Source organism: Cervus elaphus, chromosome 17 (assembly GCF_910594005.1).
Source record: "Cervus elaphus chromosome 17, mCerEla1.1, whole genome shotgun sequence".
Lineage (NCBI taxonomy): Eukaryota > Metazoa > Chordata > Mammalia > Artiodactyla > Cervidae > Cervus > Cervus elaphus.
The window spans coordinates 4786720-4812423 of NC_057831.1; the positions used below are offsets into that span (position 1 = coordinate 4786720).

A 25704-nucleotide genomic window follows, 5' to 3' on the forward strand; every position below is an offset into this window, starting at 1 on the left:
CGCTCCCCGGCTGAAGACTGGGGTAGGCAGGCGGCCGGAGGAAAAGTGGGACATGCATGCACAGTTTGCACACTCTGCTCTCCGCCTCCAACCTCGATTTTAGCTGGTCTCCCCACCCCGCCCCCAAATCAACACGAGTTCCCCCTTATGGTGCACCCGGGTCTCCCTGACAGCACGATGCCCTTGGACGCGTCTCTCTGGGTTTCGTAGCTCTGAGCGGGTCTCGCGGGCCTCCTTCTGCTTTTCTGCCGCTGGCTGGGAGGTCAGGAGCGAAGTACGTCTCCCGCGATGCCGCCCGCGAGGGTCTCTATCTAAGGAGCGCTGGGTCGCCGGGTGTGTGTGTCTGTGTGTGTGTGTGAGTCTGTGTGTGTGAGCGCGCGCGCGCGATGGCGCGCAGCGGGAGGGAGGGAGGAACTGAGCGGGAGACGGTGGGCAGAGGCGGGAGGGGGCGGGCGGGCAGCGGCGGGGCGGGCGGGGAGCGGCTCCGGGCTTCAGCAGTGACACTCGGGAGAGATCAGCACTCCTGGCTCAGCGGCGCGAGAGAGCGGAGCGAGCCCAGCCGCGCCCCTGCCGCCGCCGCCGGGTGCGCCCGACCCTCCCCGCGCCGCGCTCCAGCCTGGCGCCGGCGTCCCGAGCGGCCGTCCGCCGAGCCCGCAGCCGCTCCCAGCTCCGCCGCAGCCTCCTCCGGCCGCCCGGCCCCCCGCACGCCCCCGGCCTTTTAAAAGGACCTCCCGCCACTCGCGCGCTCGGCCCCGGGTTTCCCCCGGCCCCGCGCTTCGCCCCGCTCTACTTCTCAGCAACTTCGGCGGCCGCGCGCCGCCGGTTGTCGCCCGCCTTTGAAGTTTGCAGCGTCGGCCGCAAAGTTGGGACACTTCGGGCGATTTCATTTTTTCCCCCTCTTTATCTGCCTCCTCCTCCAAGTCCCTGTGGTTCCTGAGTACCGGTGTTTAGCATCTTGGCCGGAGCAGCCGGGGACGTGGACTTGTTCGCACACCACACCTCAGGGAGGGATCTTTCCTCTTCCCTTCAGAAAAACATGCATTTTGTAAGGTAAGTAGCGAGGAGAAAAAAAAAAAAAGCCGACGTCCCGCCGCCTCGCCCCGAGACCTGGCGCGAGGAGCGCTCACCCGCGCGGGCTGGTCGGGGAGAAGGCGAGGCGCGTCTCCGGCCCCCGCCGGGCGCTCGGTCCCCGCGGGGCGAGGGCGCCGGCTCCCGAGGAGCTGAGGGCAGCAGGGGCTCGGAGCAGGTCCCCGCGGGTGCCCCAGGCGGGCTTCGCGGCTGGGCGGCCCCGGAGGTGCAGGGAGAGCGTGCACAGGCCCGGGACGCGGGCGGGTGCCCGGGGTGCAGCGGCGTCCTGGGGGCCGCCGAGCCTTTAACCCCCGACTTGGCCTGGACGCGCTCTGTGCCCGCCCGCCCGGAGCGCTGCCGCCGCCCGCCCCGGTTCGTGCCCTCCGCCCGCCGCTGCAGGAAGCCTGCGGGACCCGGGGTCTCGCAGGGCGCGTCTCAGTGTGAAGCGAGAAGCAAGGGCTCTGGCCGGTGCGAGGGGCGGGCGCCTGGCGGACCATCCCGGGGTCTCTGCCCGGCCTTGCCCCGGAGGACCTCCCACCGCTCCGGCTCCTCAGGCGTCCTTGGCGGGTTAAGGCGAGCCTCAGAGAAACTTCCTCGAGCCGAGCGGGGTGGCCCGGTGACCCGATCCTACTTCAGCCGGGAAAGCAAAACTGCCACCGAGGGCACGCTTCTTCCCGCCGCAGATGGAGCGCCCCAGCCCCGTCTGTGCGGGAGCCGGGGTTCGCTCTAGTCCGCCCTCCCTTCGGGGCTGCAGTCCGGCGGCCCCGACTCTTTGGAACCCGAGCGGGCGGCTCCAGGTCCCAGCTGTTCTCTTGGAAGGGGGCCACTTTGCTAACTGCTGGTCTGGGGGTAAGCTTTCCGTACACTCTGCTCCCTCGGTGCCCCCTTCCTCACCGCACACCTCCTCCCGCGGAGGTCGAGGCGGGAGGACTCCGCGCTCGCTGCGCGCGGGTCCCCGAGGCCCCCGGAGCTCCGCGCGGACCCCTCTGCGCTCGGCTCAGCTGGCCTTCGGGCGGGTCGCGGGTCCCCTTCGGGGCGCTGCCCATTTCCCGCTCCTGGGTACAAGTCGCTCCCAGAAACCGAGACCTTGAGCGGGAAATGAACCTAAGAAAATGTTTCTGGGTGTGTTTGTTAATTGGTGTAACAGAATTCTTTTTAGCAACTTACTTGGGTTGGAATTTTTTTTTTTTACTTCTCATCTTTCGATCCCGCTAAATCGCACAAAATACATGTGCACGTATTTTTCGTTGCTGATCTCTCCGAACACACTAAGCTCTCTTTCCCCCCTCCACCCCTCCTCCTCCCGCCTCGCTTCCTGAACCTTTTTTTCTTTTCTGAAGGAGGGAATCTCCGCACCTCCTCCTCCTCTCCTCCCACCCGATCCCTGAGCGCCTGTGAGAACCAGGGGAGTCGTCAATGGAAATAAATAGGACCCAGCTCCATTCTCCGCCCCCTTCAAACAAGTAAAATCCTCCCCGGGCTCGCAGAAGTAGAGATAAAACATCCCTCCCGAGGGAGCGGTTGTCGGCATTTGATGGGATTGAATTGTTTTATTATCCTGAAAGACGTGACGGATGGATGCGAGAGCAAAGACGCGAACAGACCAGAGTGTACTGAGGGCGATAGGTATTTATTGCTCATTATTGTTTATTAAAAGTGATAATAAGGCCCGTAACCCTAGCCGAAGGCAGTGTTTATAGTTGGTTTTGATTCTATGTCAGTCTCTTATTACTGTGGTTTCAGAAAGTGAAAACACCAAAAGGATATTAATTCCTCACACTCTTTCTGCATATGGAATTAATCAAATGTCAAAAAGATTCTGTCAATTTACCAAAGTTTTAACCCATGAACTTTTATAAGGTTGCAGTCATATAAATGTCCTCATTTGCCTCAATTTGTCTTCTTAAAGTTAAAAAAACTTGGCAACATAATTAATTATGGTCCCAATTCCCATTTTCAATCTAAACCTATATTCAGGATTATATTAAAATATCCCATCATTTATCCTTTAAAAGTGACTCTGAAGAGATTAAATTATTGACAGGGTTGGGGGTGGCTGTGGGGAGCTGGGAATGAGGGACCCAGAAATTTTGAGAAATACTCTTGAATATTTCTCTCAAAAGCCCTCCACTTCTTCCTTAAAAAAAGAAATGTTTTTTCCTTTGCACAGTTCTTAACTTCAGTGAATGTACTTAATCTTTACCACACACTCGAAACATAACAGCTAGCGGCTTTGTCCCTATTATTGTTTTCCTTTTTTATGTCAGGACATTTTACTCATTAAACCTGTATGTTGAAGTCGAAGTCGCAGGCTCAGCGTGGCAATAGCACTGGTTTAATTAGTAACTATCATAAAAAAGAAGCTAGAACTCTGTAATGGGCCTAAATTGCTATGAATTATGTGTGGTTTAAATTACACATTTATTTCAGCAGAGATGAAACCATGAATACAAAACATCTTTTAATCACTTGCAGAGACAGCTTTTATCTCTTTAAAATGTAGCAAATTATATAATTGAAAAATACCTTTCTGTGAATGAGAGAAGCCCCCTTCCTCAGTTTATTTGTCCTGAGTTTATTCAACATTCAGGTAGTAAAGTATGAATGTTAAAGAGTAAAGAATAATGGCATGTAAGGGAATGCTACATTTGAGGTAGCCACAGTGGGTCCGATAACTTAATGTTGCAACTTTTTCAATTGGCTTCATGAGCCTGGTGATTCAGATTTTCATTTTTTCACTTGGATTTACTGACCACACTGTGATAGCAGGGGAAATGTGTTGTAAAGCTCCATGATTTGAAACCAAGGTGGGGAAAGAGAAATAAAGTGTATCTGTGTTATGTTCCTATGTTCCTTTTTCTATTCAGTCAGTCTACACATTAGAATTTTTATTTCAAAGCCAATTGTATTTTTGTTGTCATTTTTAGGACAGAACTTATTTTTCATTTTGCTATGATGGATGAGTAGATGGTAGAAATGGAACAGTTATGCCTGAATTAACAGATAGTATGAGTAGTATGATTTCACATAGTTTGCCTTGATTTATTTATTTTAATGCTCTTCCTAGTCTTCCCCATGACTAGGTGGTTGGTTGCCTGTAGTAACCAGGTTGTGCTCTCTGAAATGAATCTGCTCCCTGTCTTGTCAGGTGTTGCTTTGGGGGCCAGTGCATTCATAGTGGTAGCCTGGTAATGCCTGAAACTTGCCAACATCAGTAGCCGTTAGGTAGACGCCAGCAAGAGAGCATGCTCTATGATCTTCTGTACTGGGTCAAAGGCAAGCATAACCTGCAAAGATCGTTCAGGTTATTCATTTGACCTTGAAACAGTACCTGTTACCTCTAAATATTTGTTTTGCAACGATTATTTTGAAAAATGTAATTTATTCTTCCTTGTTGGTTCACAATTATTTAATAGAAGCAACAGCTTAAAAAGTTTTAGTTGGATAGTCAGTCACACCAAATCTGTGTTGAAACAGATTTTAAAATTCAAGGCCTCCACCATTTAAATACTCCATTTAAAAATACTTTGCAATTTAAATCCTGAATTAGGCTGAGTTCTATTTTATTTTTCCTCAGTATTGCTCCATTTAAAAATACTTTGCAATTTAAATCCTGAATTTGGGCTAAGTTCTGCATTATTTTTCCTCTGTATTGCAATGCAAATCGATGCCTAAGATGCATGCAGTTGTGCTTCCACACGTTAATTTCTACCTAGGAAGAAAAGTAAATACTGCTGTTGTTGTCATTGTGGTTAAAGAAAAAAAAAAGAATCATATAGTATGACATGGAAAAACAGAATTGCTAATATTTTATTGAGCCACACAGTGGTATATTGACCATAAGTTCAGGTTATATTGCTTGGTAAACCAACACCATTTTCGTGAAATCTGTGTTTATTTGGATGTGTATATGTATCTATTGCACTTCTGAGTTGACACCTGAGAATCTGTTGTTCTGTATCCCACTGATGCCCGTGCCAGAGTCAGAAGCAGGTGGTTTCTTGGCTGCTTACTTCCTAAACACACTTCTTAAACTCAAAGATGCTATGTCTATATCTGTCCCCTCCATTTTGATCTTTTTTTTACCAAAAACTGCAAACCAACACATCCACACATTTTAAGCTTTTGAAATATTTGGAGCATATGAAATATATAATATTAATTCACCCAAAATAAAAAAGGCGTTGCTTGTTTTACATTTTAAAAAAGTAAGAGTAAGGCGTTTGATCAGCACGGAATAAAAGCAAACTAGCAATACGTCTCTGCAGACTTTTCCCTTTGGGTGAAGGAGCAGATTTGACCACAGAACAGCTGGATATTGGGTCCCATTACAGTGTCAATTTTTTAAAGAACTCACCAAGCTAGATTTGGTTTAAACTTTGCTTTAAAGTCTGCAGACTTCAAGTTTGTAAGTATAGAAACTTCCAAGATTACATGTTATTCCTTCAGTAAGTTCCGGATCCTTTGGAAATTGATTTATTTTAGTAAGTTGGTGAATAGATTTTGGCTTTCATTTGTTCATTTTTCCTTGTAGCAAATTTGGAAATGACACATATTTAATGGTTCATATATTTCTCTGAAGTATTTATTTTCAGTTTCACTTATAAAAATTCTGAAATGACTCTTTTGAGAAAGAAAAATGTGGCAGAATGTATATAGTTAAATTATCAAATGTCTCTTTAAATTATCCTTTTGAAAGAATTTGCTGCCTTTTGCATAGTTATGAGAAAAAAATATTTTTAGAAATAATGGGGTTATATAAAGTTTAGAAGGAGCATAACAAAAATATGATTATACAGGATTGAAAATCAACTCATTTGAGTGGAACTCATATGACACGCTCAGTCATGTCTGACTCTTTGTGACCCCATGGACTGTAGCCCGCCACGCTCCTGTGTCCATGGGATTCTCCAGGCAAGAATGCTGAAGTGGGTAGCCATTTCCTTCTCCAGGGGATCTTCCCAACCCGGGGACTGAACCCGGATCTCCTGCACTGCATGCAGATTCTTTCCCCTCTGGGCCACTAGGGAAGTCCAACCTTTTCACTTAGACACTGCCTCTGCAGTATGGAGATCTCATATATAATAACCAAATAACAAAAATCAAGTTAGCGATATGCACTCATGTTTGTTTTCTAGCTGAAATGATTTCAACCAATAGTCTAAATGGTTTCAGCCAGTACTAAAGGAACTGTTGACTGTTGTAAGTTTTTGTCTGTCCGTCTGTCTTCTCCCTAACATGAAATCGAGGTCAAAGCCCTCTTCTTCCAGCTGCACACTCAAACAGCAATGTATTCCACAATCAAAAGATATAGCCAAAACACATGGGTTATATTCAAATGAGTGTTTTACTAACAACAAAAGATTTCATAGCTACCTCTTGCTCTTTGTGGCAACATCCATATATATATAGATCTAGACAAAATATGAAAGTTTATCATTTTCTAAAATAAGTAGTAAAAACTGAATCCATAATTAGAAAAATTTGTGAGGCATGATATCTTCTTTTGGGAATCACCATGATTATTTTTAAAGTTATAGAAACTATGAACAAGTGTTTGTATGCGAAGATAGATAATACCGTATCTCGACAGTTGACAAAATGACAAATGCTGTGTACTTACATGGAAATATTATGTTTAAAAGGGGAAAATCTAATGTAAAAGAGCTTGATTTATTTAGGGTTAATTTCTCCAAGGTAGATACCTCTTGGAGTAGATAGATGGTTACAACTTACAGCACATCACAGTGAAAAGTAAACCCTAGCAATGCATGTGAACCTAGGAGATGGCTTTCATTATTTTCTTTTGTTCAAGTCATACGTACTCTAAGCCCATAGGCATTGCCAAGTGTAACATTATGCATTTTATTCCAGCAATAAAATGTGTTTCTGATTAAATTATCAGTCATACCAAACACATACCCATGAACATCAATGTACTTGATCCTTCTTCGTTATCTTGTTTAAAATACATTTAAAGGTAAATAATAAATACTAGTATATATATCATGATTTAAATCTAAATGTTGTTCATATGTTGATAGTACTAGTAAATGTTGTAATTTCACGTTAAATTATAACATTCACTAAAATTCCCTGATATCAAAAACTTCAAATCAGGTTGATTCAGAAGTAACTAGATCCTGTAAGTGAAGAGACATTTGTAGCCAGCAGTGGCGACAGAGATCAGAAACAGCAGTGCTGGCTAAAATGCCTGGCAAACTGGGAGGCCACAGCGGTCACTTGATGCTTGGCCTCTCCAAGTCTCAGCTAGAGAGCATCTCAGGTCTAGCGCTGATCCTAAAATTGCTATGAAAATATATTACTTTCTGTAGAAAAATAAAATTGCCTCTTTAATGAGAGATACAAATTTAGCACTCTAACAACTGCAGTAGCAGAATTAACTGTACTAGTAGATAAACCAACAGACCGGTCCGCCAAGACGTGGCCTGAGAGGTATTGGGACCCTGCCTCAAGGAGGTCTCCCATGGTAATAAAGCATCACTGGAAAAAATTTGATTGTTCATTTTTAAAGTAATTTTGTCTTTCATTGCCCCCTATAAATATGAAAATATCCCTGGGATAGGAAATAGGGTAAGCAGCAATTGGCTAATATCTTCCAAAGATGTTAATAGCTAGATAAAGCCAGATTGGAATGTGGCTAGTTTAAGACAGAATTTTAGAGAGGGTATGTCTTGGGCTCTCTCAGCCTCTCCTTTAGACAGCCTGCCTTTAGTATATAGCTCTTCTATGTTCCCTTCCTCTGGTGATCGATGCTCATTTCTTATGCTCTAGTGTAAGACATACCCAGGGCCAGCTTCTTGGGCTGCATTTAGGAGACCCCAGTGCTCAGCTGAATGCTCTGCCATTGCTGAAATTCTGTTGTTGCCATCTTGAAATTCTTTATTTATGAATAAGAGATCTTATATTGGGTCCCACCAACTGTGTAACTCACTTTCATCCTACTTTGGTGGGAATTTAAGACAGAATCTTGATGTCAAGGAATTGGAAAGGACATTTGATATTGTTTTTACAAGGTTAGATCCAGTGAATATTTGATTTAAAAACACATCAATATTTGATTTTAAAATATTTTAACTAAAAGATATAGGAAACTCTTTTAGACAATTGAGGCAGAGGTTTCCCATTGCCTCTAAAACTATTCTGACCAGTTATCCAGTTTCTGATAGTGGCAGTCTTGTAGAGCAGCATTCCCTAACAGCGTGCCTTTCTCCTTCTTACAGAAACAGTGTCTCATTATGATGAAAGAAGAAAATAGCCGATGCTTTATTTGTATTTACTTTTATGTATAAAGAAGGAAAATAAGTTTTCTTAATATTATTTAATATATCTATTGAAAAAGTGTAACACACCATATCATATGGTCATTGAACAATTTAAAAAATGGCCAAGTAAAAATAATCTGAAGTGAAAATGACATTCTAATCAGCCTTTACAAGAGGTAAGCTCTGCCCACAAATTAACTAGAAAAAAATTAAAATATGCCATTGCATCCACTGTAATTAATTATGATATTTATCTCAGTATGGAATGGCTTAAGTTATTCTAAATAAATGAAATATATATATATGTATATATATATTTTTTTTTTAATCACAACTCTAGGAGATTTGGAGACAGCACATTACGGAGCCAGAGACACTGAAAGGAGGTGAACAGGTAGCTGAAAAAGCCTCAGTTAAATTAGTCATCATAGTCTTCAAAAGTATTCTTGATTATTTGTGCAAACATCTCATAATTCCTGTTATCAATAATTAGATCTTGTACTCCATTATGTTCTGAATATTTCAGTATTTTAAGAGTTAAAAAAGTCTCATCTTCATGCTCATAAGAACATATATTGTGTTACATTCTGAAATTTTTAAAAATTTTATTGTTTTACAGTGTCATCAGTTACTAATGTGTTAAAGTTGTTTCTGTGCTTTGGATTTCACAATGCAAATGGAAAAGATTCTATTTATTAATATTATCATAGCCCTTGACTGTTTGTAAGGTATTTCCACGTCTATCATTTTCCTTAATCTTCACAGGAACCCAGTGAGAAAGTTATTATATCCTGCTACTGAGAAATCTGAGACTCAAGTTTCAAACAAACTGAGATAAACTTAACTGAACTTACAAACTCTTAAAATAAAGTGATAATTCTTTGGTTTCAGAAGTAAAATTGATAGAAATATCTAAATTTCTTAAAATTTAGATTAATTGCCAAATTAATTTGCAAGGATACAGTCTGCTTAGTTTTTTTAAATAATTTAATGATTAAAAAATACCATTATTATTGTATAAGTCCACAAGACCTTAATCATAGGCTGCCTATGTGCTACATGTTTCTTTGTTTCTCTGTTTTATTTGTTTCTTTGTTTATTTGATATTTGTTTTGATAGTTTCACTTATTAGGAAATTTTTTAGGGGAAAATGATTACATTTTCCACTTTAAAAATCTGTGTTTAAGGTCATGCCAAACAACTTTTATTTGAGAGTAAACACATTCAATTTAAAATAACACAAAGCTTAAGCAAGGATAAGTAGATAAATAACACCCCACACCTGTCCTTTGAGAAAGCTAAAGGCTTTTTTTTTTAATAAGGGGAATTTTTGAAAGTGAAATGAAGATTGCCGACTATATGTAAGGTCTGGTGTAAACCTCTCCTGTCTCCCCACATCCCCAAACACTGCACAGATTCTACCCCAATCACAAAAGGCAAACTAGTTCATCACTTTGCTTTATTAAGTCTGCATATAGCTAAGAGTACTGGCAACCCACTCCAGTACTCTTGCCTGGAAAATCCCGTGGACGGAGGAGCCTGGTAGGCTACAGTCCATGAGGTCCCAAAGAGTCGGACATGACTTCACTTTCACTTTCACTTTTATAGCTATGGAATCAATTCTTGTAGGCAAATCTCTTTTCCTTTCTTGAGCCCTCCTCTTAAACACTGACCAGCCATCCAAACCTAGGTGTTAAAATGCCCTAAGATACACTGTTTGTTGTGTCTGATGCATATATGTGTGTGTAACAGACAAAGATTTTAACATACTTTAGAAACAAGTTGTCTGGAAAAAGAAACAATAAAATATTTTCCTCACAAAGTGGAGTCTAATGAGAAAATTAAAGATTAAAAAATGAGTTATAAGTGTATTAGAGACATATACCCTCTAATTTTGAAACATATTCCAAGTATATATGGTAGGTTTAGTACTGAAAAATCAGTAAGCTGCAGAGTCCGTTTTAACATCAGTAGTCAGTCAGTTCAGTCGCTCAGTCGTGTTTGACTCTTTGCGACCCCATGAATCACAGCACGCCAGGCCTCCCTGTCCATCACCAACTCCCGGAGTCTACTCAAACTCATGTCCATCGAGTCGGTGATGCCATCCAACCATCTCATCCTCTGTCATCCCCTTCTCCTCCTGCCCTCAATCTTTCCCAGCATCAGGGTCTTTTCCAATGAGTCAGCTCTTCGCATCAGGTGGCCAAAGTATTAGAGTTTCAGCTTCAACATCAGTCCTTCTAGTGAACACCCAGGACTGATCTCCTTTAGGATGGACTGGTTGGATCTCCTTGCAGTCCAAGGGACTCTCAAGAGTCTTCTCCAACACCACAGTTCAAAAGCATCAATTCTTTGGTGCTCAGCTTTCTTTATAGTCCAACTCTCACATCCATACATGACTATTGGAAAAACCATAGCTTTGACTAGGTGGACTTTTGTGTTGGTAAAGTAGTCTCTGCTTTTGAATATGCTGTCTACGTTGGTCATAGCTTTTCTTCCAAGGAGTAAGCCTCTTTTAATTTAATGGCTGCAGTCACCATCTGCAGTGATTTTGGAGCTCAAAAAAATAAAGGCTCTCACTGTTTCCAATGTTTCCCCATCTATTTGCCATGAAGTGATGGGAGTGGATGCCATGATCTTAGTTTTCTGAATGTTGAGTTTTAAGCCAACTTTTTCACTCTCCTCTTTCACTTTCATCAAGAGGCTCTTTAGTTCTTCTTCACTTTCTGCCATAAGGGTGGTGTTGTCTGTGTATCTGAGGTTATTGATATTTCTCCCAGCAATCTTGATTTGGGGCTCAGTGGTAAAGAATTTGCCTGTGAATGCAGGAGATGCAGGGGACACCCGTTTGATCCCTGGGTCGGGAAGATCCCTTGGAGAAGGGAATGGCAGCCCATTCCAGTATTCCTGCCTGGAAAATTCCATGGACAGAGTAGCTTGGTGGGCTACAGTCCATGGGGTCACAAAGACTCAGACACAACTGAGCGACTCAGCATGCAAAAAAAAAAAAAAATAGTAATTCTACACTACAATTATTTTATTATTGCATTAATAATGTGACATTTTTGAGAGGTAAGATTTGAAGTTAGTTCAATTTTAAGATTTTTTTTTAAAACAGTGATTTCCAAAAAGTTGGATGGGATTGCACATTTCAGTGGAATAATGAGAGCTATTATAGACATGAATATCCTAAATGCTTAAAGCCCTTTAAAACACAATGATAAATAACTAAATTCAAATAATGAAAATATTTATACACACACACCCATATTAATGCTTCAGCCACCAAATTCAGTCTTATAATTGAAAAAACTGTATGTTTAAAGTTTATTCACACTTACAAAAGCAAGGACCACAAAGAGGCAGTTTGGAAGCATCTTTTCCTCTTGGCAGGTTGTATCTTGTAATGAACACCCTTGACCCCCAAGACTCACCAGCTGCAGATTTTCCTCAATGTTTCCCTTAAAAAGATTTTAATAAGAATGAAAACCACACCTAAATATATCTCTTACTTTTGAGGTGGGGGGGAAGGAAAGAAATAATTGTGGATGTGAATTCCCACACTGGGTCAGTATTCTGTAGTTTATCATCTTTCCAATGGTTCTAGGGGTGTATGTTTGTATTATTTCATCATAATTTGCTATAAACTCTTCATTAACAGTGACTATGAGGCCTGTTTGCATCGTCTGCCTTTTGAGTGTCCTGTTCTTCAATCATCTCTTAATCCAGAAATAATAATGCAGAACATCCCGGGAACTGAGCCTAATCCTCATCTCTCTAATCTCAACACGTGCCTCTTAAAGCCTTTGCTGGATCTAGTGCCTAAAAAGCCTGCGTACACTCACCTTTGAATCAGTTATAATCCACCTTTTTTATTAAACAATATTGATGTCTTCAGATGAGGCATATCAAGGGTAACAAAGGGAAGAGTAACAGTTTCCTACTGTCTGTGTGATTATTGTTAAAAACTTAACATCTCACCCTTTCCTCTGTGTTTCTAGTCAGTCTCTTATTAAATAGGAATCTAACCTTTTACCTGATCGATTAGGTAAATAAAGGTAGAATAATCTGATGCTGAAACTCCTTCTCATATCTCTGTTTTAAGAGGAAGGCAAAACATGTGTCTTTTGCTGTTGAATAAAATTTTGCAACTAGCTTATAGAAAGCTAGCTTATAGTATTTGTTAATGAACAGAACCTTCTTTACGTTTAAAAAAGCACTCATGTCTACCATTTTTAATCTTATTATAATCCTGGGAATAATTGTCTTCATTTTGTAGACGAGGGAACTGAAACTCAAAGAGATTAAGTAGGAGGCTTGCACTTTTGCTCAAAGTACAAAAGCCGATAACTGTTCAGTCAGAACTTCTCCAAGTCTGATCCTCTTCCTCTAAGTCCAGTGATTATTTTCTATTTTAGGCAGCTTTGTTAACAGTCCCCAAATGTGAATGAATAAATGAATACATACATAAAAATTGCATGACAGGGGAGAATGGAAGAGAGTAGAAAAACAAACCAAAACTTAAATGCAAGTTTTTGTAGAAACATATAATCCTGAATTGGTAGAACAAGAGACGGGAGAGTGAGACGGTGAGACGAGAGTCTCTATCAATGACTAGATTGTCAGGAGCCAGGCGGCGATTCCATCCCTGGGTCGGGAAGATCCCCCTGGAGCAGGAAATGGCAACCCGCTCTGGTATTCCTGCCTGGAGAATCCCAGGGACAGAGGGGCCTGGCGGGCTACCGTCCACGGGTCACAGAGAGTCAGACAAGACCGAGCACATACGCAGACGGTGTCCCTGAAGGTTATCTCACCTCTCCACAGGCTTGGCTCTGACTGTACAGTTTGTTTGGGGCCTTGGATCTGAAGGCCAAAGAGTTGAAATACTTTTACTTCATTTTACCGGAACAACATACCCATGTGCCCCCTTTCTTCTGGAAATAAGACTAATCTAGTGTTTAACCACGTTCCCTGTTTAAGGTCGCTGGTATATCTGTCTCACCCACCTATCTATCACTGGATTATAGTATCGTGAGGATAGTTTTTTTACATTACTGTTGTGATTTTGTCCTGGGCTTCGGCAGGGAAGCCAAATCCTCTTTGGTAGCAAGCAGGCTTTAATGCTGTCCTATCAAAATAACTGCTGGCGGGGAGGAAGGAGTAAAGCTTCAGGATCATCAGATATTGGGGAAAATAAAATTGTCCAAAGCATTCATAACTTGTTTCCTATTTAGCTTTTATTTTCACTTGTGAGACAGATTCCCTAAAGCAGGAACAACTGGCCGTGTTGTTGTCACTTGTCCATGACACACCCGGGAGACGCCACCCGCCTCTGCCGGGAGCTGGGTTCTGCGTCACCCCCGTAGGGGGCACGTGGCCGCGCACTCGGGGTCTCAAGAAGACACACAAACAGAATGCCAAATGGCTTGCAGTAGACGTGTGCGCGTGGAGAAGTGCACAACTTGATTTCTCTGCGGTTGCAGACACTGGAGTGAAGAGTGCGTGGTGGTTTGCCCCCAGAGAGGGGGCGGCGGTGTCCCAGCCGCGGAGGTGGCCGCTCCTCCTGGCGCCGGGGATGTGGGCAAGGCGCCGGGGATGTGAGCAAGGCGCCGGGAGGTCGCTGGAAGCGAGTCCGCGTGAGCAGAGGGCTGGGGCCCAAAGGGCCTCGCGTGCACGGCCTTCAGACTCTGCTTCACGGGAAGCATCTGACTTCTTTTTTCAGCAGAAGAATGAAATAGATCTCGTTTATCACGGGGGTCAGCAGTGCTGTGAAGAAGGCCTGAGGAGAGATCCAGGGGACCCGGGTGTGAGAGCAGGCAGGGGAGGGTCAGTAAGTGGACGGTGAGGTGCTGGCCACTAGGGTAGAGAGGAGAGAGCGCCTTTGAGAGGAGGTGTAGCCGGAGAGGGGCAGGATTTGATGGGCCATGCAACGCGGGGATCAAAACCTCAGATAACCTTGAGGGTCCTGGTTTAGCAGCTGGCAGGACGAGTGCTGCTGAAGTAATGCCAATGTGCACCGATTCAAGGGAGCCCTTCAGCGATCTCACGGGGTTTGTTGTCTGAAATGGCAGTGTCTCGGTACAGTGCCCTTTCAGACAGCAAACTTGGAAACTAAGGTTCAGAGTGGTTCCACGTGTTTAATCTGCCCCCAGTGGCGATGGTATGGAAGGGTTCCCAGGAACAGAGCCCAGATTCAGGTTGGCCACTCCACACCTTGAGGATTAGATGCCTGGGAAAGGAAGGAAGATGGGTCTGGAGCTAGCAATCAGCCTGGAGCGAGCAGCCAAAAACCATCCCCAGCAGCCCTGCATGGTCTAGAACGTTTAGGGATCTTTCTAATGCGAGACATTTCAAATTACCTTCAGTTCAGTTCAGTCGCTCAGTCGTGCCTGACTCTTAGCAACCCCATGGGCTGCAGCATGCCAGGCCTCCCTGTCCATCACTAAATCCCGGAGTCCACCCAAACCCATGTCCATTGAGTCGGTGATGCCATCCAAACATCTCATCCTCTGTTGTACCCTTCTCCTCCTGCCCTCAATCTTTCTCAGCATCAGGGTCTTTTCAAACAAGTCAGCTCTTTGTGTCAGGTGGCCAAAGTACTGGAGTTTCAGCTTCAACGTCAGTCCTTCCAATGAACACTCAGGACTGATTTCCTTTAGGATGGACTGGTTGGATTTCCTTGCAGTCCAAGGGACTCTCAGGAGTCTTCTCCAACACCACAGATCTAAAGCAGCAATTCTTTGGCACTCTGCTTTCTATATAATCCAACTCTCACATCCATACATGACTACTGGAAAAACTGTAGGCTTGATGAGACGGACCTTCATTGGCAAAGTAATTGTCTCTGCTTTTAATATGTTGTTTAGGTTGTTTATAACTTTCCTGCCAAGGAGTAAACGTCTTTTAATTTCATGGCTGCAATCCCCATCTGCAGTGATTTTGGAGCCCAAAAAAATAAAGTCTGACACTATTTACCCATCTATTTGCCATGAAGTGATGGGACTGGATGCCATGATCTTAGTTTTTTGAATGTTGAGTTTTAAGCCAACTTTTTCACTCTCTTCTCTTTCACTTTCATCAAGAGGCTCTTCACTTTCTGCCATAAGGGTGATGTCATCTGCATATCTGAGGTTATTTACCTTACTTCCAGCTATAAGCTTCTCGAAAGCAGTAAAATTAAGCAAATATTTATTTAGTGCCTACTTTGTGCAAGAAGTAAAAAGTCTACGTAGAGGATATACAGAGTAAAAAGGTAATTTCTGTCTAAGGTGCACTTTCTTGGGTAAACTCGTTATGTAAGTGTCATAAAGAACATTTTTTTAGGGACGAGAAAAAAAAACAAAACTAGCTATAATTCAAGTGAGATAAGAAAGTACAGAAGAACCAAAGTCTCTGGTTTTTATAGGAGAACTCTGGTTCTGCCTTATCCGCCTTCTAGTCCCCAGGGAACTCACAATAGTCACTTAATAAACAGCAGCTCACTTACTGACAGTGAACAGAGGGCTCAGATAACAAGCCATCTAAGTAAACACCACGCTGCTGCAATCCTATTAGGAATCTCCCCAGGGAAATTCTGGCAGCATCCTTTTTCTGTTGGAACACCTCTTACTTTTTAAAGTGCTCTGTTCAGTTTCAGGGCTTTATCAGAGAAGTATTTCACCACGTTCCCGCCTCCTTCCCTATCATGCCCTGCCAGCCCCTGGACTAGCTGGGCTAGCCACAGGGCTTCTAATCCTTCTTTCATCTGATAATGGACCTTGAAAAAAAGTGGTGTCGCCCTTCCTAGCCCCCCCCCCCCCCCCCAACCTCGGGGTTAACATTGGTCAGCTGTTCCCCACCTGAAGTGATTGTCACTGTGGTCCCTGAGGCTTGCCCATGTGGGCGCAAGCCTTTGGGTGGCTGAGGGTTTTACTGTTTGTGACCCCATGGACTGTGGCCCACCAGGCTCCTCTGTCCATGGAATTTTCTGTGGCAAGAATACTGGAGTGAGTTGCCATTCGCTTCTCCAGGGGATCTTCCCAATCCAGGGATCAAACCCCAGGGTCCTGAACTGCAGACAGATTCTTTACCGCAGAGCCACAGGATAGCCCAGTTCATGCAGGCAGAATGTGAAGCCCGGGTGATGAAGCAGGTCCTTCCCCTCTGTCTCCCTTAGTTTCCTTGTCTGTAAAGGTCCCTTCTAGCCCCAATATTCGGTGGTTCTCCGGGGCTTAGTCTCTCCCTCAGGTCCCCGCTGAAATAGCACTTTCTCAGAGAGGTCTTCCTGACAACCCAGCCACCTCTGCTCCCTCCGGCCTTCCCCTCCCTGTGGCCTCCCCTCCAGCCTCTTCACTCTCATTTGCATCTCAGTGCTCCTGCTAGGGGAATCTTAATTTGGAGCCTCTCTTAAATCCAACAAAGTGTAAGCTTTGCAAGCATGAGAACCTCACGCAAGCATCTTGTTCACTGCGACATTTCCAGACCTCAAGGAGTGCCTAGCACAGCGTAAGTGCCCAATAACTGTTGAATCAGGCAGTGAGCTCTGCAGTTCCACCTTGCTTGCTCTCCTAAAAAGGTTTCTGTTGTCACTGCCTTGTGGATGAATATCACTTTTTATTACATCTCTAGAAGCTCGGGTATAAAAGATTTCTTTGATCATAACCTGTGGAAGATGCAGCCCATGTGTTCAGCAGACAGAGCTGGCAGAATTGCCAGAGCAAGTCTTAAAACCAGGTTTGTCCTGAGAACAGGGATATCTCTGAACTCGGATAATTGAGGTACCTGGCTTTGTTAGTATGATGAGTAGAACTAAAAAACACCCTTTATATTTTGAAGTTCTTTTGAGGAGGTAGTATGTCTGCTCCAAGAGAGATGGAAGGGACAGAAAGTTTCAAGGTTGTGGCTGATGCATGAGTGAGGGATTGATGGGTTCTTAGAATCCTGCTACAGGATTTTGCTTTCATCTTTTGGTTTTTATCCTTGCTGTCACTAACACACAAAGCCAGTAACAAGGGGCTTCCCTTGTGGTCTAGTGGTTAAGAATCTGCTTGTCAATGCAGGGGACATGGGTTCGATTCCTGGTTGGGGAAGATCCCACGCCTGGTAGAGCAACTCAGCCTGCAGACCACAACTACAGAGCCTGCTCGCGCCCTAGAGCCTGTGTTCCGCAACAAGGGAAGCAACCCCAAAGAGAAGCCCCTGCTCCACAACAAGAGTGGCCCCCGCTCGCTACAACTAAAGAAAGCCTGGGGGAAGCAACGGAGACCCAGCACAGACCAAACAAATAGTGACGATCTCGGTTCAGATGTAATCCTTCTTAAACTTGGCCCATTGGTCAGTCAGTACTTAGTGAATGCTTGATATGTGTATTACAGGATGTCTGAAAAGACGGCTGACTTTCCTCCCTCAGACTGGTACACTCCAGGGCTCGGCGTCTGTCCAGTGACCTGCTGGGGTCACACCGTTGCTGTGTCCACGGCCTCTGCCTGCCTGTCCGTGGGCGCGCAGCCTGCCTGCCTCTTGCCCACACCTGCGGAGTCCACCTCATCTTGTCCCTCTGTCTTGGAATCCCTCTACTGTTCTGGTGCTGTTTGCCAGAAAAGGGCCCGGGAGCGCCCGTTAGGTGACACTTGGCAGATGTGGGTTCATTAGAAAGTTCTAAGTGGTATTTTGTCTCTGCATTTGGACACAGCTCATGAAGAGGTCTGGTCATACATGCCAAATGGCAGTGTTTTCTTCTCAGATATTCTTCATAACTTCTTTATCTGTCTTCCGTGCTTTCCTGCTCACTTACTAAAAACAACTCCTTACCAGAACTTTTGACAAAGTAGTCGACCTCAAATATAGTTCAAAGAAACAACTACCGGGGTGGGTGTGTGTGTGTCTGTGTGTGTCTGTGTGTGTGTCTGTGTGTGTGTCTGTGTGTCTGTGTGTGTGTCTGTCTGTGTGTGTCTGTCTGTGTGTTTGTGTGTCTGTGTGTGTGTCTCTGTGTATGTGTGTCTGTGTGTGTATGTCTGTGTGTCTGTGTGTCTGTGTGTTTCTGTGAGTGTGTGTCTGTGTGTGTGTGTGTCTGTGTGTGTGTGTATGTCTGTGTCTGTGTGTCTGTGTATCTGTGTGTGTGTGTCTGTGTGTGTGTCTGTGTGTGTGTGTCTGTGTGTGTGTGTCTGTGTGTGTGTGTCTGTGTATCTGTGTGTGTGTGTCTGTGTGTGTGTCTGTGTGTGTGTGTCTGTGTGTGTGTCTGTGTGTGTGTGTCTGTGTGTGTCTGTGTGTGTGTCTTGCCTCTCCCCAGAACATCTTACCACCTTTTCCCAACCTGACAACTGAAATCAATGCACACACCTTGCTTCTTCCCACCCCGGCCTGTGTATCTTTATGTTTCTCCTTTTTCTAATACTTTATCCAGTATAAAAATTAACTCTTAAAAACTGTATCTAAGACAGCCAACACCTCAAAAATTATTTGATGCCAGCTTGAAATTCTGCTTGACTAATCTCCCTTCTCTCTGATTTCTTTCATCTCTCCATTACTTATGTTTTGTCCTTTTCTTGTATCTGGGTTCCTATAATCAAGGTGTTATCTTTGATTCCTCACTCCCTGCCTCCAGCTCACCTGCACATTCTGCTGACCCTGCCTATTAAACATATCCTGAATCTCCCCACTCCTTTCCGCCTCTGCCATGAGGTTTAAGCCATCAGCATGTCTACCGTGAACAACTGTAGTAGCTTTCCCTTCACCGTTCTTTTTGCTTTTACAGAGATGAGTTTGGTTTTTGCTTTAAAGACGATCCCTTTCCCCAAATCCATCTTCTATGCAGTAGACAGTTTTCCTAAAACCATGAACGCAGACCATGGTTCCTGGCCTGCTTAAAGGGCTTTCCATCATACTTGGGATAGGATCCTAACTTATTCGTATGGTTTGCAAGACTGTGTGTGGTGTCCCCTTTGCCTTCACTTCCCCTTCACCCACTCTGTTCTGCATGGACATCTTTTCCTCTCGGTGGTACCCCACACCTGTGCCACCTTAGGGCCTTTGCAGCTGCTGTTTCTGAGCCAGGAATGCTCTTTCCCCTGACATTTGTTTTACTGGCTTCCTTTCCTTTACATCTCAGAATAAATGCCATTTCCTCCAAGAAATCTTCTCTAAATATACTATCTAGAGGACTTCCCTGGTGGTCCAGTGGTTAAGACTCTGTGCTTCCAATGCAGGGGGCACGGGTTTGATCACTGGTCAGAGAAGATTTCACATACCACATGGTGCAGCCAGAAAAATAATAAAATATGTAAAAAAATGTACATCTAGAGTAGGCATCACCACACTCTCTTTCCCACAGGCCTCTTAATTCTCTGCATGGCAATGAAAGCCAGCCAATAGTGTTTTCTTATTTATGCATCTGGATATTGCTGTCAGCCACACAAGAACATAGATTCACAAGGTCACCCCTGTCCTCAGAAGAGCGCCAGGCATGCAGCAAGTACTCATTGCATAGGTGTTAAGGAACAAGATAGTGAATGAGTGATATGGACGTGACTGGACTCTGGTGTCTGGGTATGTAACTTTTGTCTTCATAAGTAGATTATATATTCCTAGGATATTTCTTTTGGATCCTCATATTATTAACCTGGTGGCTCAGACAGTAAAGAATCTGCCTGCAATGCAGAAGACTTGGGTTCGTTCCCCGGATCAGGAAGATCCTCTGGAGAAGGGAGTGGCTATCCACTCAGTGTTCTGGCCTGGGAAATCCCATGGACAGAGGAGCCTGGTGGGCTACAGGCCATGGGGTCCCAAAGAATTGGACTTGGCTGAGCCACTAACAGTTTGACTCTGACATTACCCAGTTTGGTTTGGAATATGGAGTCAGAATTTAGAAAATTCTTGTTCTTTTGAGTTTTAGCTCCTTTGACCACATTTTGTTTTTGGTATCCTAAGAAATCTATGGAGTATCTTCCTGAAAAGTTCCTTTCCTGGAGCTTTTATAGGAATTTATTTTACAGGCTGAAATAACTGTAAAAGTATCAAATTTGTAACTGGTATACTATAGTTCCAACCTCCAGTAAGTCTACAGCAACCCACCTCTAGTGTGTTAATGATCATTTCCAGGAAAGGAGAATTGGGTTGACTTGCCAGTAGACTTTCACACTGATATTCTTCTGTGCTATTACTGTGCTTGTGGAGACCCTTTCTCAAGGTTCACCTACAGCAGTAACCATTCAGTTCATTAAGTGCATGGCCATGTTTCCATGAAAGTAGGCTGGTTTTCCTTCACTCTGTCTGTAGCCTGTTCTTTCTTGTCTGAGAATTAGACCCAGAGGAACCCAAGCTGCAGTGTGTCCTGGCGGAGCCTCGCTTCTGCGCTGAGCTGCCGGCTTCTGTGAGAGATTGGATGCGCTCACCCTAGATGGACCCACAGCCGCAGGGAACCTTGAGAACAAGCCTCCATCATGGATGGTTCTCCTGCCCACAGCAGATGTGTCTTAACGCTCAGTCTGTGGTTTTTCCCCTGAACCATGCTTCCTGACCTTGGGGATGGCAGGGGACAGAGATTTTGTGTGGAAAAGAGAATAGTGATTTTTGAAAAAGTATCCTGTCTTGAAGAAATACTTGTCCTTGCCTCTGGGGTCTTTCTCCATGGTCTCAGGCACATGAGGTGACATTTTAAGGACCCTCTTCAGAACTCATCCCAGGAATTTCAGTAATTGAACCATGTTTTATAGTCTTTTATAGTCTTTTAGCTAAGTTTTCACACTCTTTAGAAAGGTGCGTTTTGCTTTTACAGATCTTTGCCATTAGTTTCCTATTGATCTCTCTTCACCTCTGCATAAGAATATTTTCTTCCTCACTTCTTGCTAGACTGTAAATACTTCAAGAAGAGGAAGTCTTGCACAAGTGGCATGTCATTCAGCATCCAGCGCATACAGGGGCTCAGCTGACATTTGTTTAACTCTTCCTGATGCAGTTCTTTATCACATCAACTCCCTGCCCTCCCTACCTCCATCTCCCTTTCCTGAGTCTAGTTCATTCTTCTCCTCTTACCTCCACTCTGAGGCCTATTCTGTCCTCACCAGTTCTTGGGGATTTTTCACTCCAGCTCTGATAAGCACTTGTTTATAATTTCAGCCACACTTTCCTCTTGGTAGGTGTTCACTTACTCTTATGCATAATTAACATCAGCTCAACTCAGTGGTAAACAGTGGACCGGTATGGGTGGGTAGTCAAGGTCACTATACTTTCAGTGTATTTTTGGCATGTTTCACACAGCAGGGACTCTGCTGACCATGACAGTTCATATCCCATCTTCAAGGGATATGAGATGCTGCTGGGTGCTCTTGGCACATTGCCATGTTCCATTAGCTGAATTTCTGTGGGATGGCGTGTGCCGTTTATGAACAACTTTGGGGAACATTGCACGGGAAGTCATTTCCATTTTGTTGCAGATCAACAGGAAATAAGGCTTAGCTGCCAAACTAAAGTAAGAAAAGCAACCGAGCACATTATTCCTCCCTTAGGAGCGTTCATTACTCCAGGAATCATTAGTTTCTAAGACAGTGAAAATGAGCCCAGCTCTCACAACTGTCACTACAGAGGGATTTCTGATTGGAGGAGGATATTTAGAATCTTGTTTCAGTTTTACTTTGCGTTATCTTCTAAATTGCTTTTAAATTTATCATACCTTTGAATCCCCTATCAGATGCATTTTAGGAGATTTACTCCTTCCTTTGGTAAAATGAATCTGGCTTCTTAAATCAAAGACTACCCTCTATCTGTAGTACATTTGTTTTGGCCATTTCTATTGTTCATTATTCTATTGGCATTAATGGTGCTGGAATACAAGGTTACTTCATTTTAAAACCTGATCCTCTTTCAAGCTATTCTTATTATGTAGGCTTGGCTATCTTTTAAAATTAAAGTGCCCCAGCCTTGGCCCTGCTATGAACTGCATACCATGAAGATCAGAGGGGAGGGGATGACAGAATGGAAACTTTATTCAGATCTTTGGCATGTTTTAATTTTACATTGCTTTTTCATACTAATTTAATTTCCTTCCAGAATGAAAGTTGGCAGTCATTTAGAGAATGGGTAGAGGAGGTTGGAATCATTGCCATTGAAATGCCTGTGAAGGTCCCTAATCCATAGATTATTGACATAATGAACTCTAAAACCCTTAATAATCATTCCACTCTGTAATGACAGCCTGCATTTAGAGAGCTTTAGCCTATGAATTCTGTGCCCAAGCCCGGTGCTGCTCTATAGAGCCATAGGAGTTAGAAATATTGCAGCTGCATTTGAAGTTATCAGGGAACAAGAGCTTACCCAGCCAGGGCAGAGGACCACTCAGTGCTGACCGGGAGCCCTGGACTTCTACTTGCTTCTTTCACCCTTATCCAATATGGAAACATACCAAACCACAATATGCTCTGTTTCCCTCAAATTTTCAACCGTAGCAGAGGCTATCTATATTTATAGGGACAACCAATTAATTTCAGTTAATATTCTCATTGTTTACAAAAGACAGGAGAACAAAACAGCTCCTGGGAATTTAGGTTCCACCCCCTTTTTTTTTCTACCTTGAGGGAATCTGTAGATCCAGGATGGGCATTTTACTTTGTCAAAGTGCAAAGACAGAGCACCCCCCGGCACCCCCCAACCCCCGCCACAACCCACCCCTCCTTGCTTACAGAACAGATCCTGGCAGACATGGGGGGCCATTCCCCTGACCAAAGCTACACTTTTTTCTTTACAGCTAGATCAGATGCTTCAGATTTATTATCAGATGTGGCATGGATGATTCAAACAAAAACAAATGCCCTTGAGTTTAAAAATAGAAGTTAAAAGACTAAATGTTTGCACTTAAAAAGGAAAAGAAAATAACAGAAATCTCTGCGGCAGACCTTTCCTTAAAATTATCCTCACTAAATTATAATCATGCACTTTCCAGTCTCTGTAATTAAACATTAGATTTTATTTATTCCAGATGCGTTTGTCTCAAGTAAATTCAGAATGCCCATCCTTCTTTTTAGTCATTGTAAATTTATTTCATGTTTGTGGCAGACACATGGTTGGGCACATTGGATAGTTTTTAAGTGAATCTTAATGACTCAATGAATTTTCTAATTGTGTACTATGTGTGGCCTATTTATCCTGATGAATCTGATCTTATTAAGTTTTATACCCTGTAATGTCTATAAAAGCTTGATGACATTTTTTACAAATATGTTCACATATTCTACGGGAATTTGCAGGACCTTGGTTAATGTGAAGGTGATGGAGAAATTTGCTTTGATCATGTTTCTCCTAGGCAGGTAGAACTGTCACTGCTGTCTAGAGGAATCCACAAAATGAGAAAAGGTCACGATGCCTTAATTTATATGACATCTTCTATTCGGAAAGCCTTGGACAGTTCCATGAAAACCTGAAAGAACTTTTATTTACCAGACTTGCAAATTTATTACATTAGTAAGATAATGTGACTAAACAGCAGTCTATAAATATTAAAGGCAAGCTTTTTAGTGGTTTGAAATATCGCTCTACTCCTAAGACAAGATTCTCAATTAGGATTTGTGGTTAAATGCATTTAATACATATTTCAAAGAAGTAAAAATAATTAACCAGATTTATTTACTTATTATCCTTGCTTACACCATTTCCAATAATACATTTTTATTTTCACTAAGTGAATCAGTGGTTAACCAAGTTGACTATGTAATTGGAGATAAATTTTGCAAAATGACAGTGGGGGAGCTGCTACTGACTCTGGGGAACATTTGATTTGCTTTTAGGCCTATTGTGGTTTTTTTGTGGTGACCAGGGTCATCCTGGGTTTTTAGTCAGTGCATTGATAAATTGTTCAAGGTCCCTTTAATTTTTTTTCTTGCTTACCATATGACCATTTTACAGTTTTCAAGGTGTGTGGGAAAAGGATATGCCAGGTCAATTTGACTATTTCCTTTAACTATACTGAAAGCCCCATAGAATAAAAAGTTCAAGTTAATGCAAAAAATAAAGTCTTAGAATTATTTGTGTCTTCAGTTACTCGGCAGCTGCTCCACTCCCTACCTCTTTTAGAATAACACAAATGCTTCCTATCTCCTCACTGGCATTTTCTTTAAAACTAGTCCTCAGTTCATCTGCTGTGGTCCACTCTCCACTTTCCCTCTCTAGGGCCGGCAAGAGAGAGCCCAGCAGAGAAGGTGGAAGGGCAAGTGGGAGAAGCAGCTCCAGTCATCACGTCCTCAGGCATTTCAAGGCAGTCCCTCTCCATCTTCCTAGAGTGGTAGTGCTCACTCACGTTCCAGAGAGGGGGCAGCAAATATAGAAATAAAGTGGTGTATGTAAAAGGTGCTTCTTTTAGAACCTCTGCTCGTTTCCTCTAACAGCAACTTTGACGGTAAAGAACCCATGTGTCAATGCAGGAGAGGGAGAGGTAAGAGATGCAGCTTGATCCCTGGGTCAGGAAGATCCCCTGGAGGAGGGCATGGCAACCCACTCCAGTATTCTTGCCTGGACAATCCCATGGACAGAGGTGCCTGGAGGGCTGTGGTCCATAGGATCGCAAAGAGTTGGACATGACTGAAGTGACCTAGCACGCACGCGTGCTCACACACACGCACCCACACACACAGCACAACATCAACTAATGGGATTCATATAATGTGTCTGAGTTGTTTACCTTAAATCTGTGTGTGTGTGTGTATCCTATAAACTAATAACATTTAAAGTTATTTACTTTTCAGTGTCCAAACCTGTCTCTACTTTCTATGTATTTCTAAGTACAGAATACAGAATACATCTCATTGAACAATTATATTTCAAAAATAATTTCTTCTTTGACTGTAGAATGCATTGGCACTCCAAAGGATAAAACTGTTTCTCATCTCCAATAATCTAAATTACAGTAATCTAGGTTAGAGGTTGAGGTATATAAAATCATTTTTCTTTTTTCACCTCAGCCTAGGTAAGATAGGAAGGAGTGTGCCAAATATGGAGAAAGGCTCTGACCAAACGAACAATCTCAGAATTTTGGATTATCATCCATGTATCTGATTCATCAGAACTTTACAACTGAAACAGTTGAAGTTAATGTTTTCAGTTTAATAGGATAATACCACTTAGTTTTTCTGGGCTGAGAATCATTGTGCAACCAAGTTGATCAATCTGTCTAGCAAAAAAAAAAAAAAAAAAACCATCTTAGCAACATTCTACTTCTGTTGGAACTAGACCTTGGATTGTAGAAACACAGCAAGATTTCTTGATGTGCAGACACATTTCCTAGATTAACCACCAGATACCCATTACAGAAGTAGTAATTCTGAAAGAGAAATTCTGAGAAATATTATTTACATTAAACTTTAAACCTTGATGAGCTCTAGGTACCTAG

At 43.3% G+C, this 25704-nt stretch overlaps 1 protein-coding gene across 2 annotated transcripts in view; it reads left to right on the plus strand.

The window, feature by feature from the left end:
- Window positions 1–494: 494 nt before the first annotated feature.
- Window positions 495–25704, plus strand: part of NDNF (neuron derived neurotrophic factor) — a 47820-nt gene continuing 22610 nt past the window's right edge. Inside the window, exon 1 of one of the 2 annotated variants that reach the window (XM_043870931.1) lies at window positions 495–1050. In XM_043870931.1, coding sequence (XP_043726866.1) covers window positions 1037–1050 — 14 coding nt within the window. In that variant the 5' untranslated portion in view covers window positions 495–1036. Of the gene's footprint in view, window positions 1051–2567; window positions 2695–25704 lie in introns of those variants that run through there. The other variant, XM_043870930.1, reaches the window with a different exon arrangement.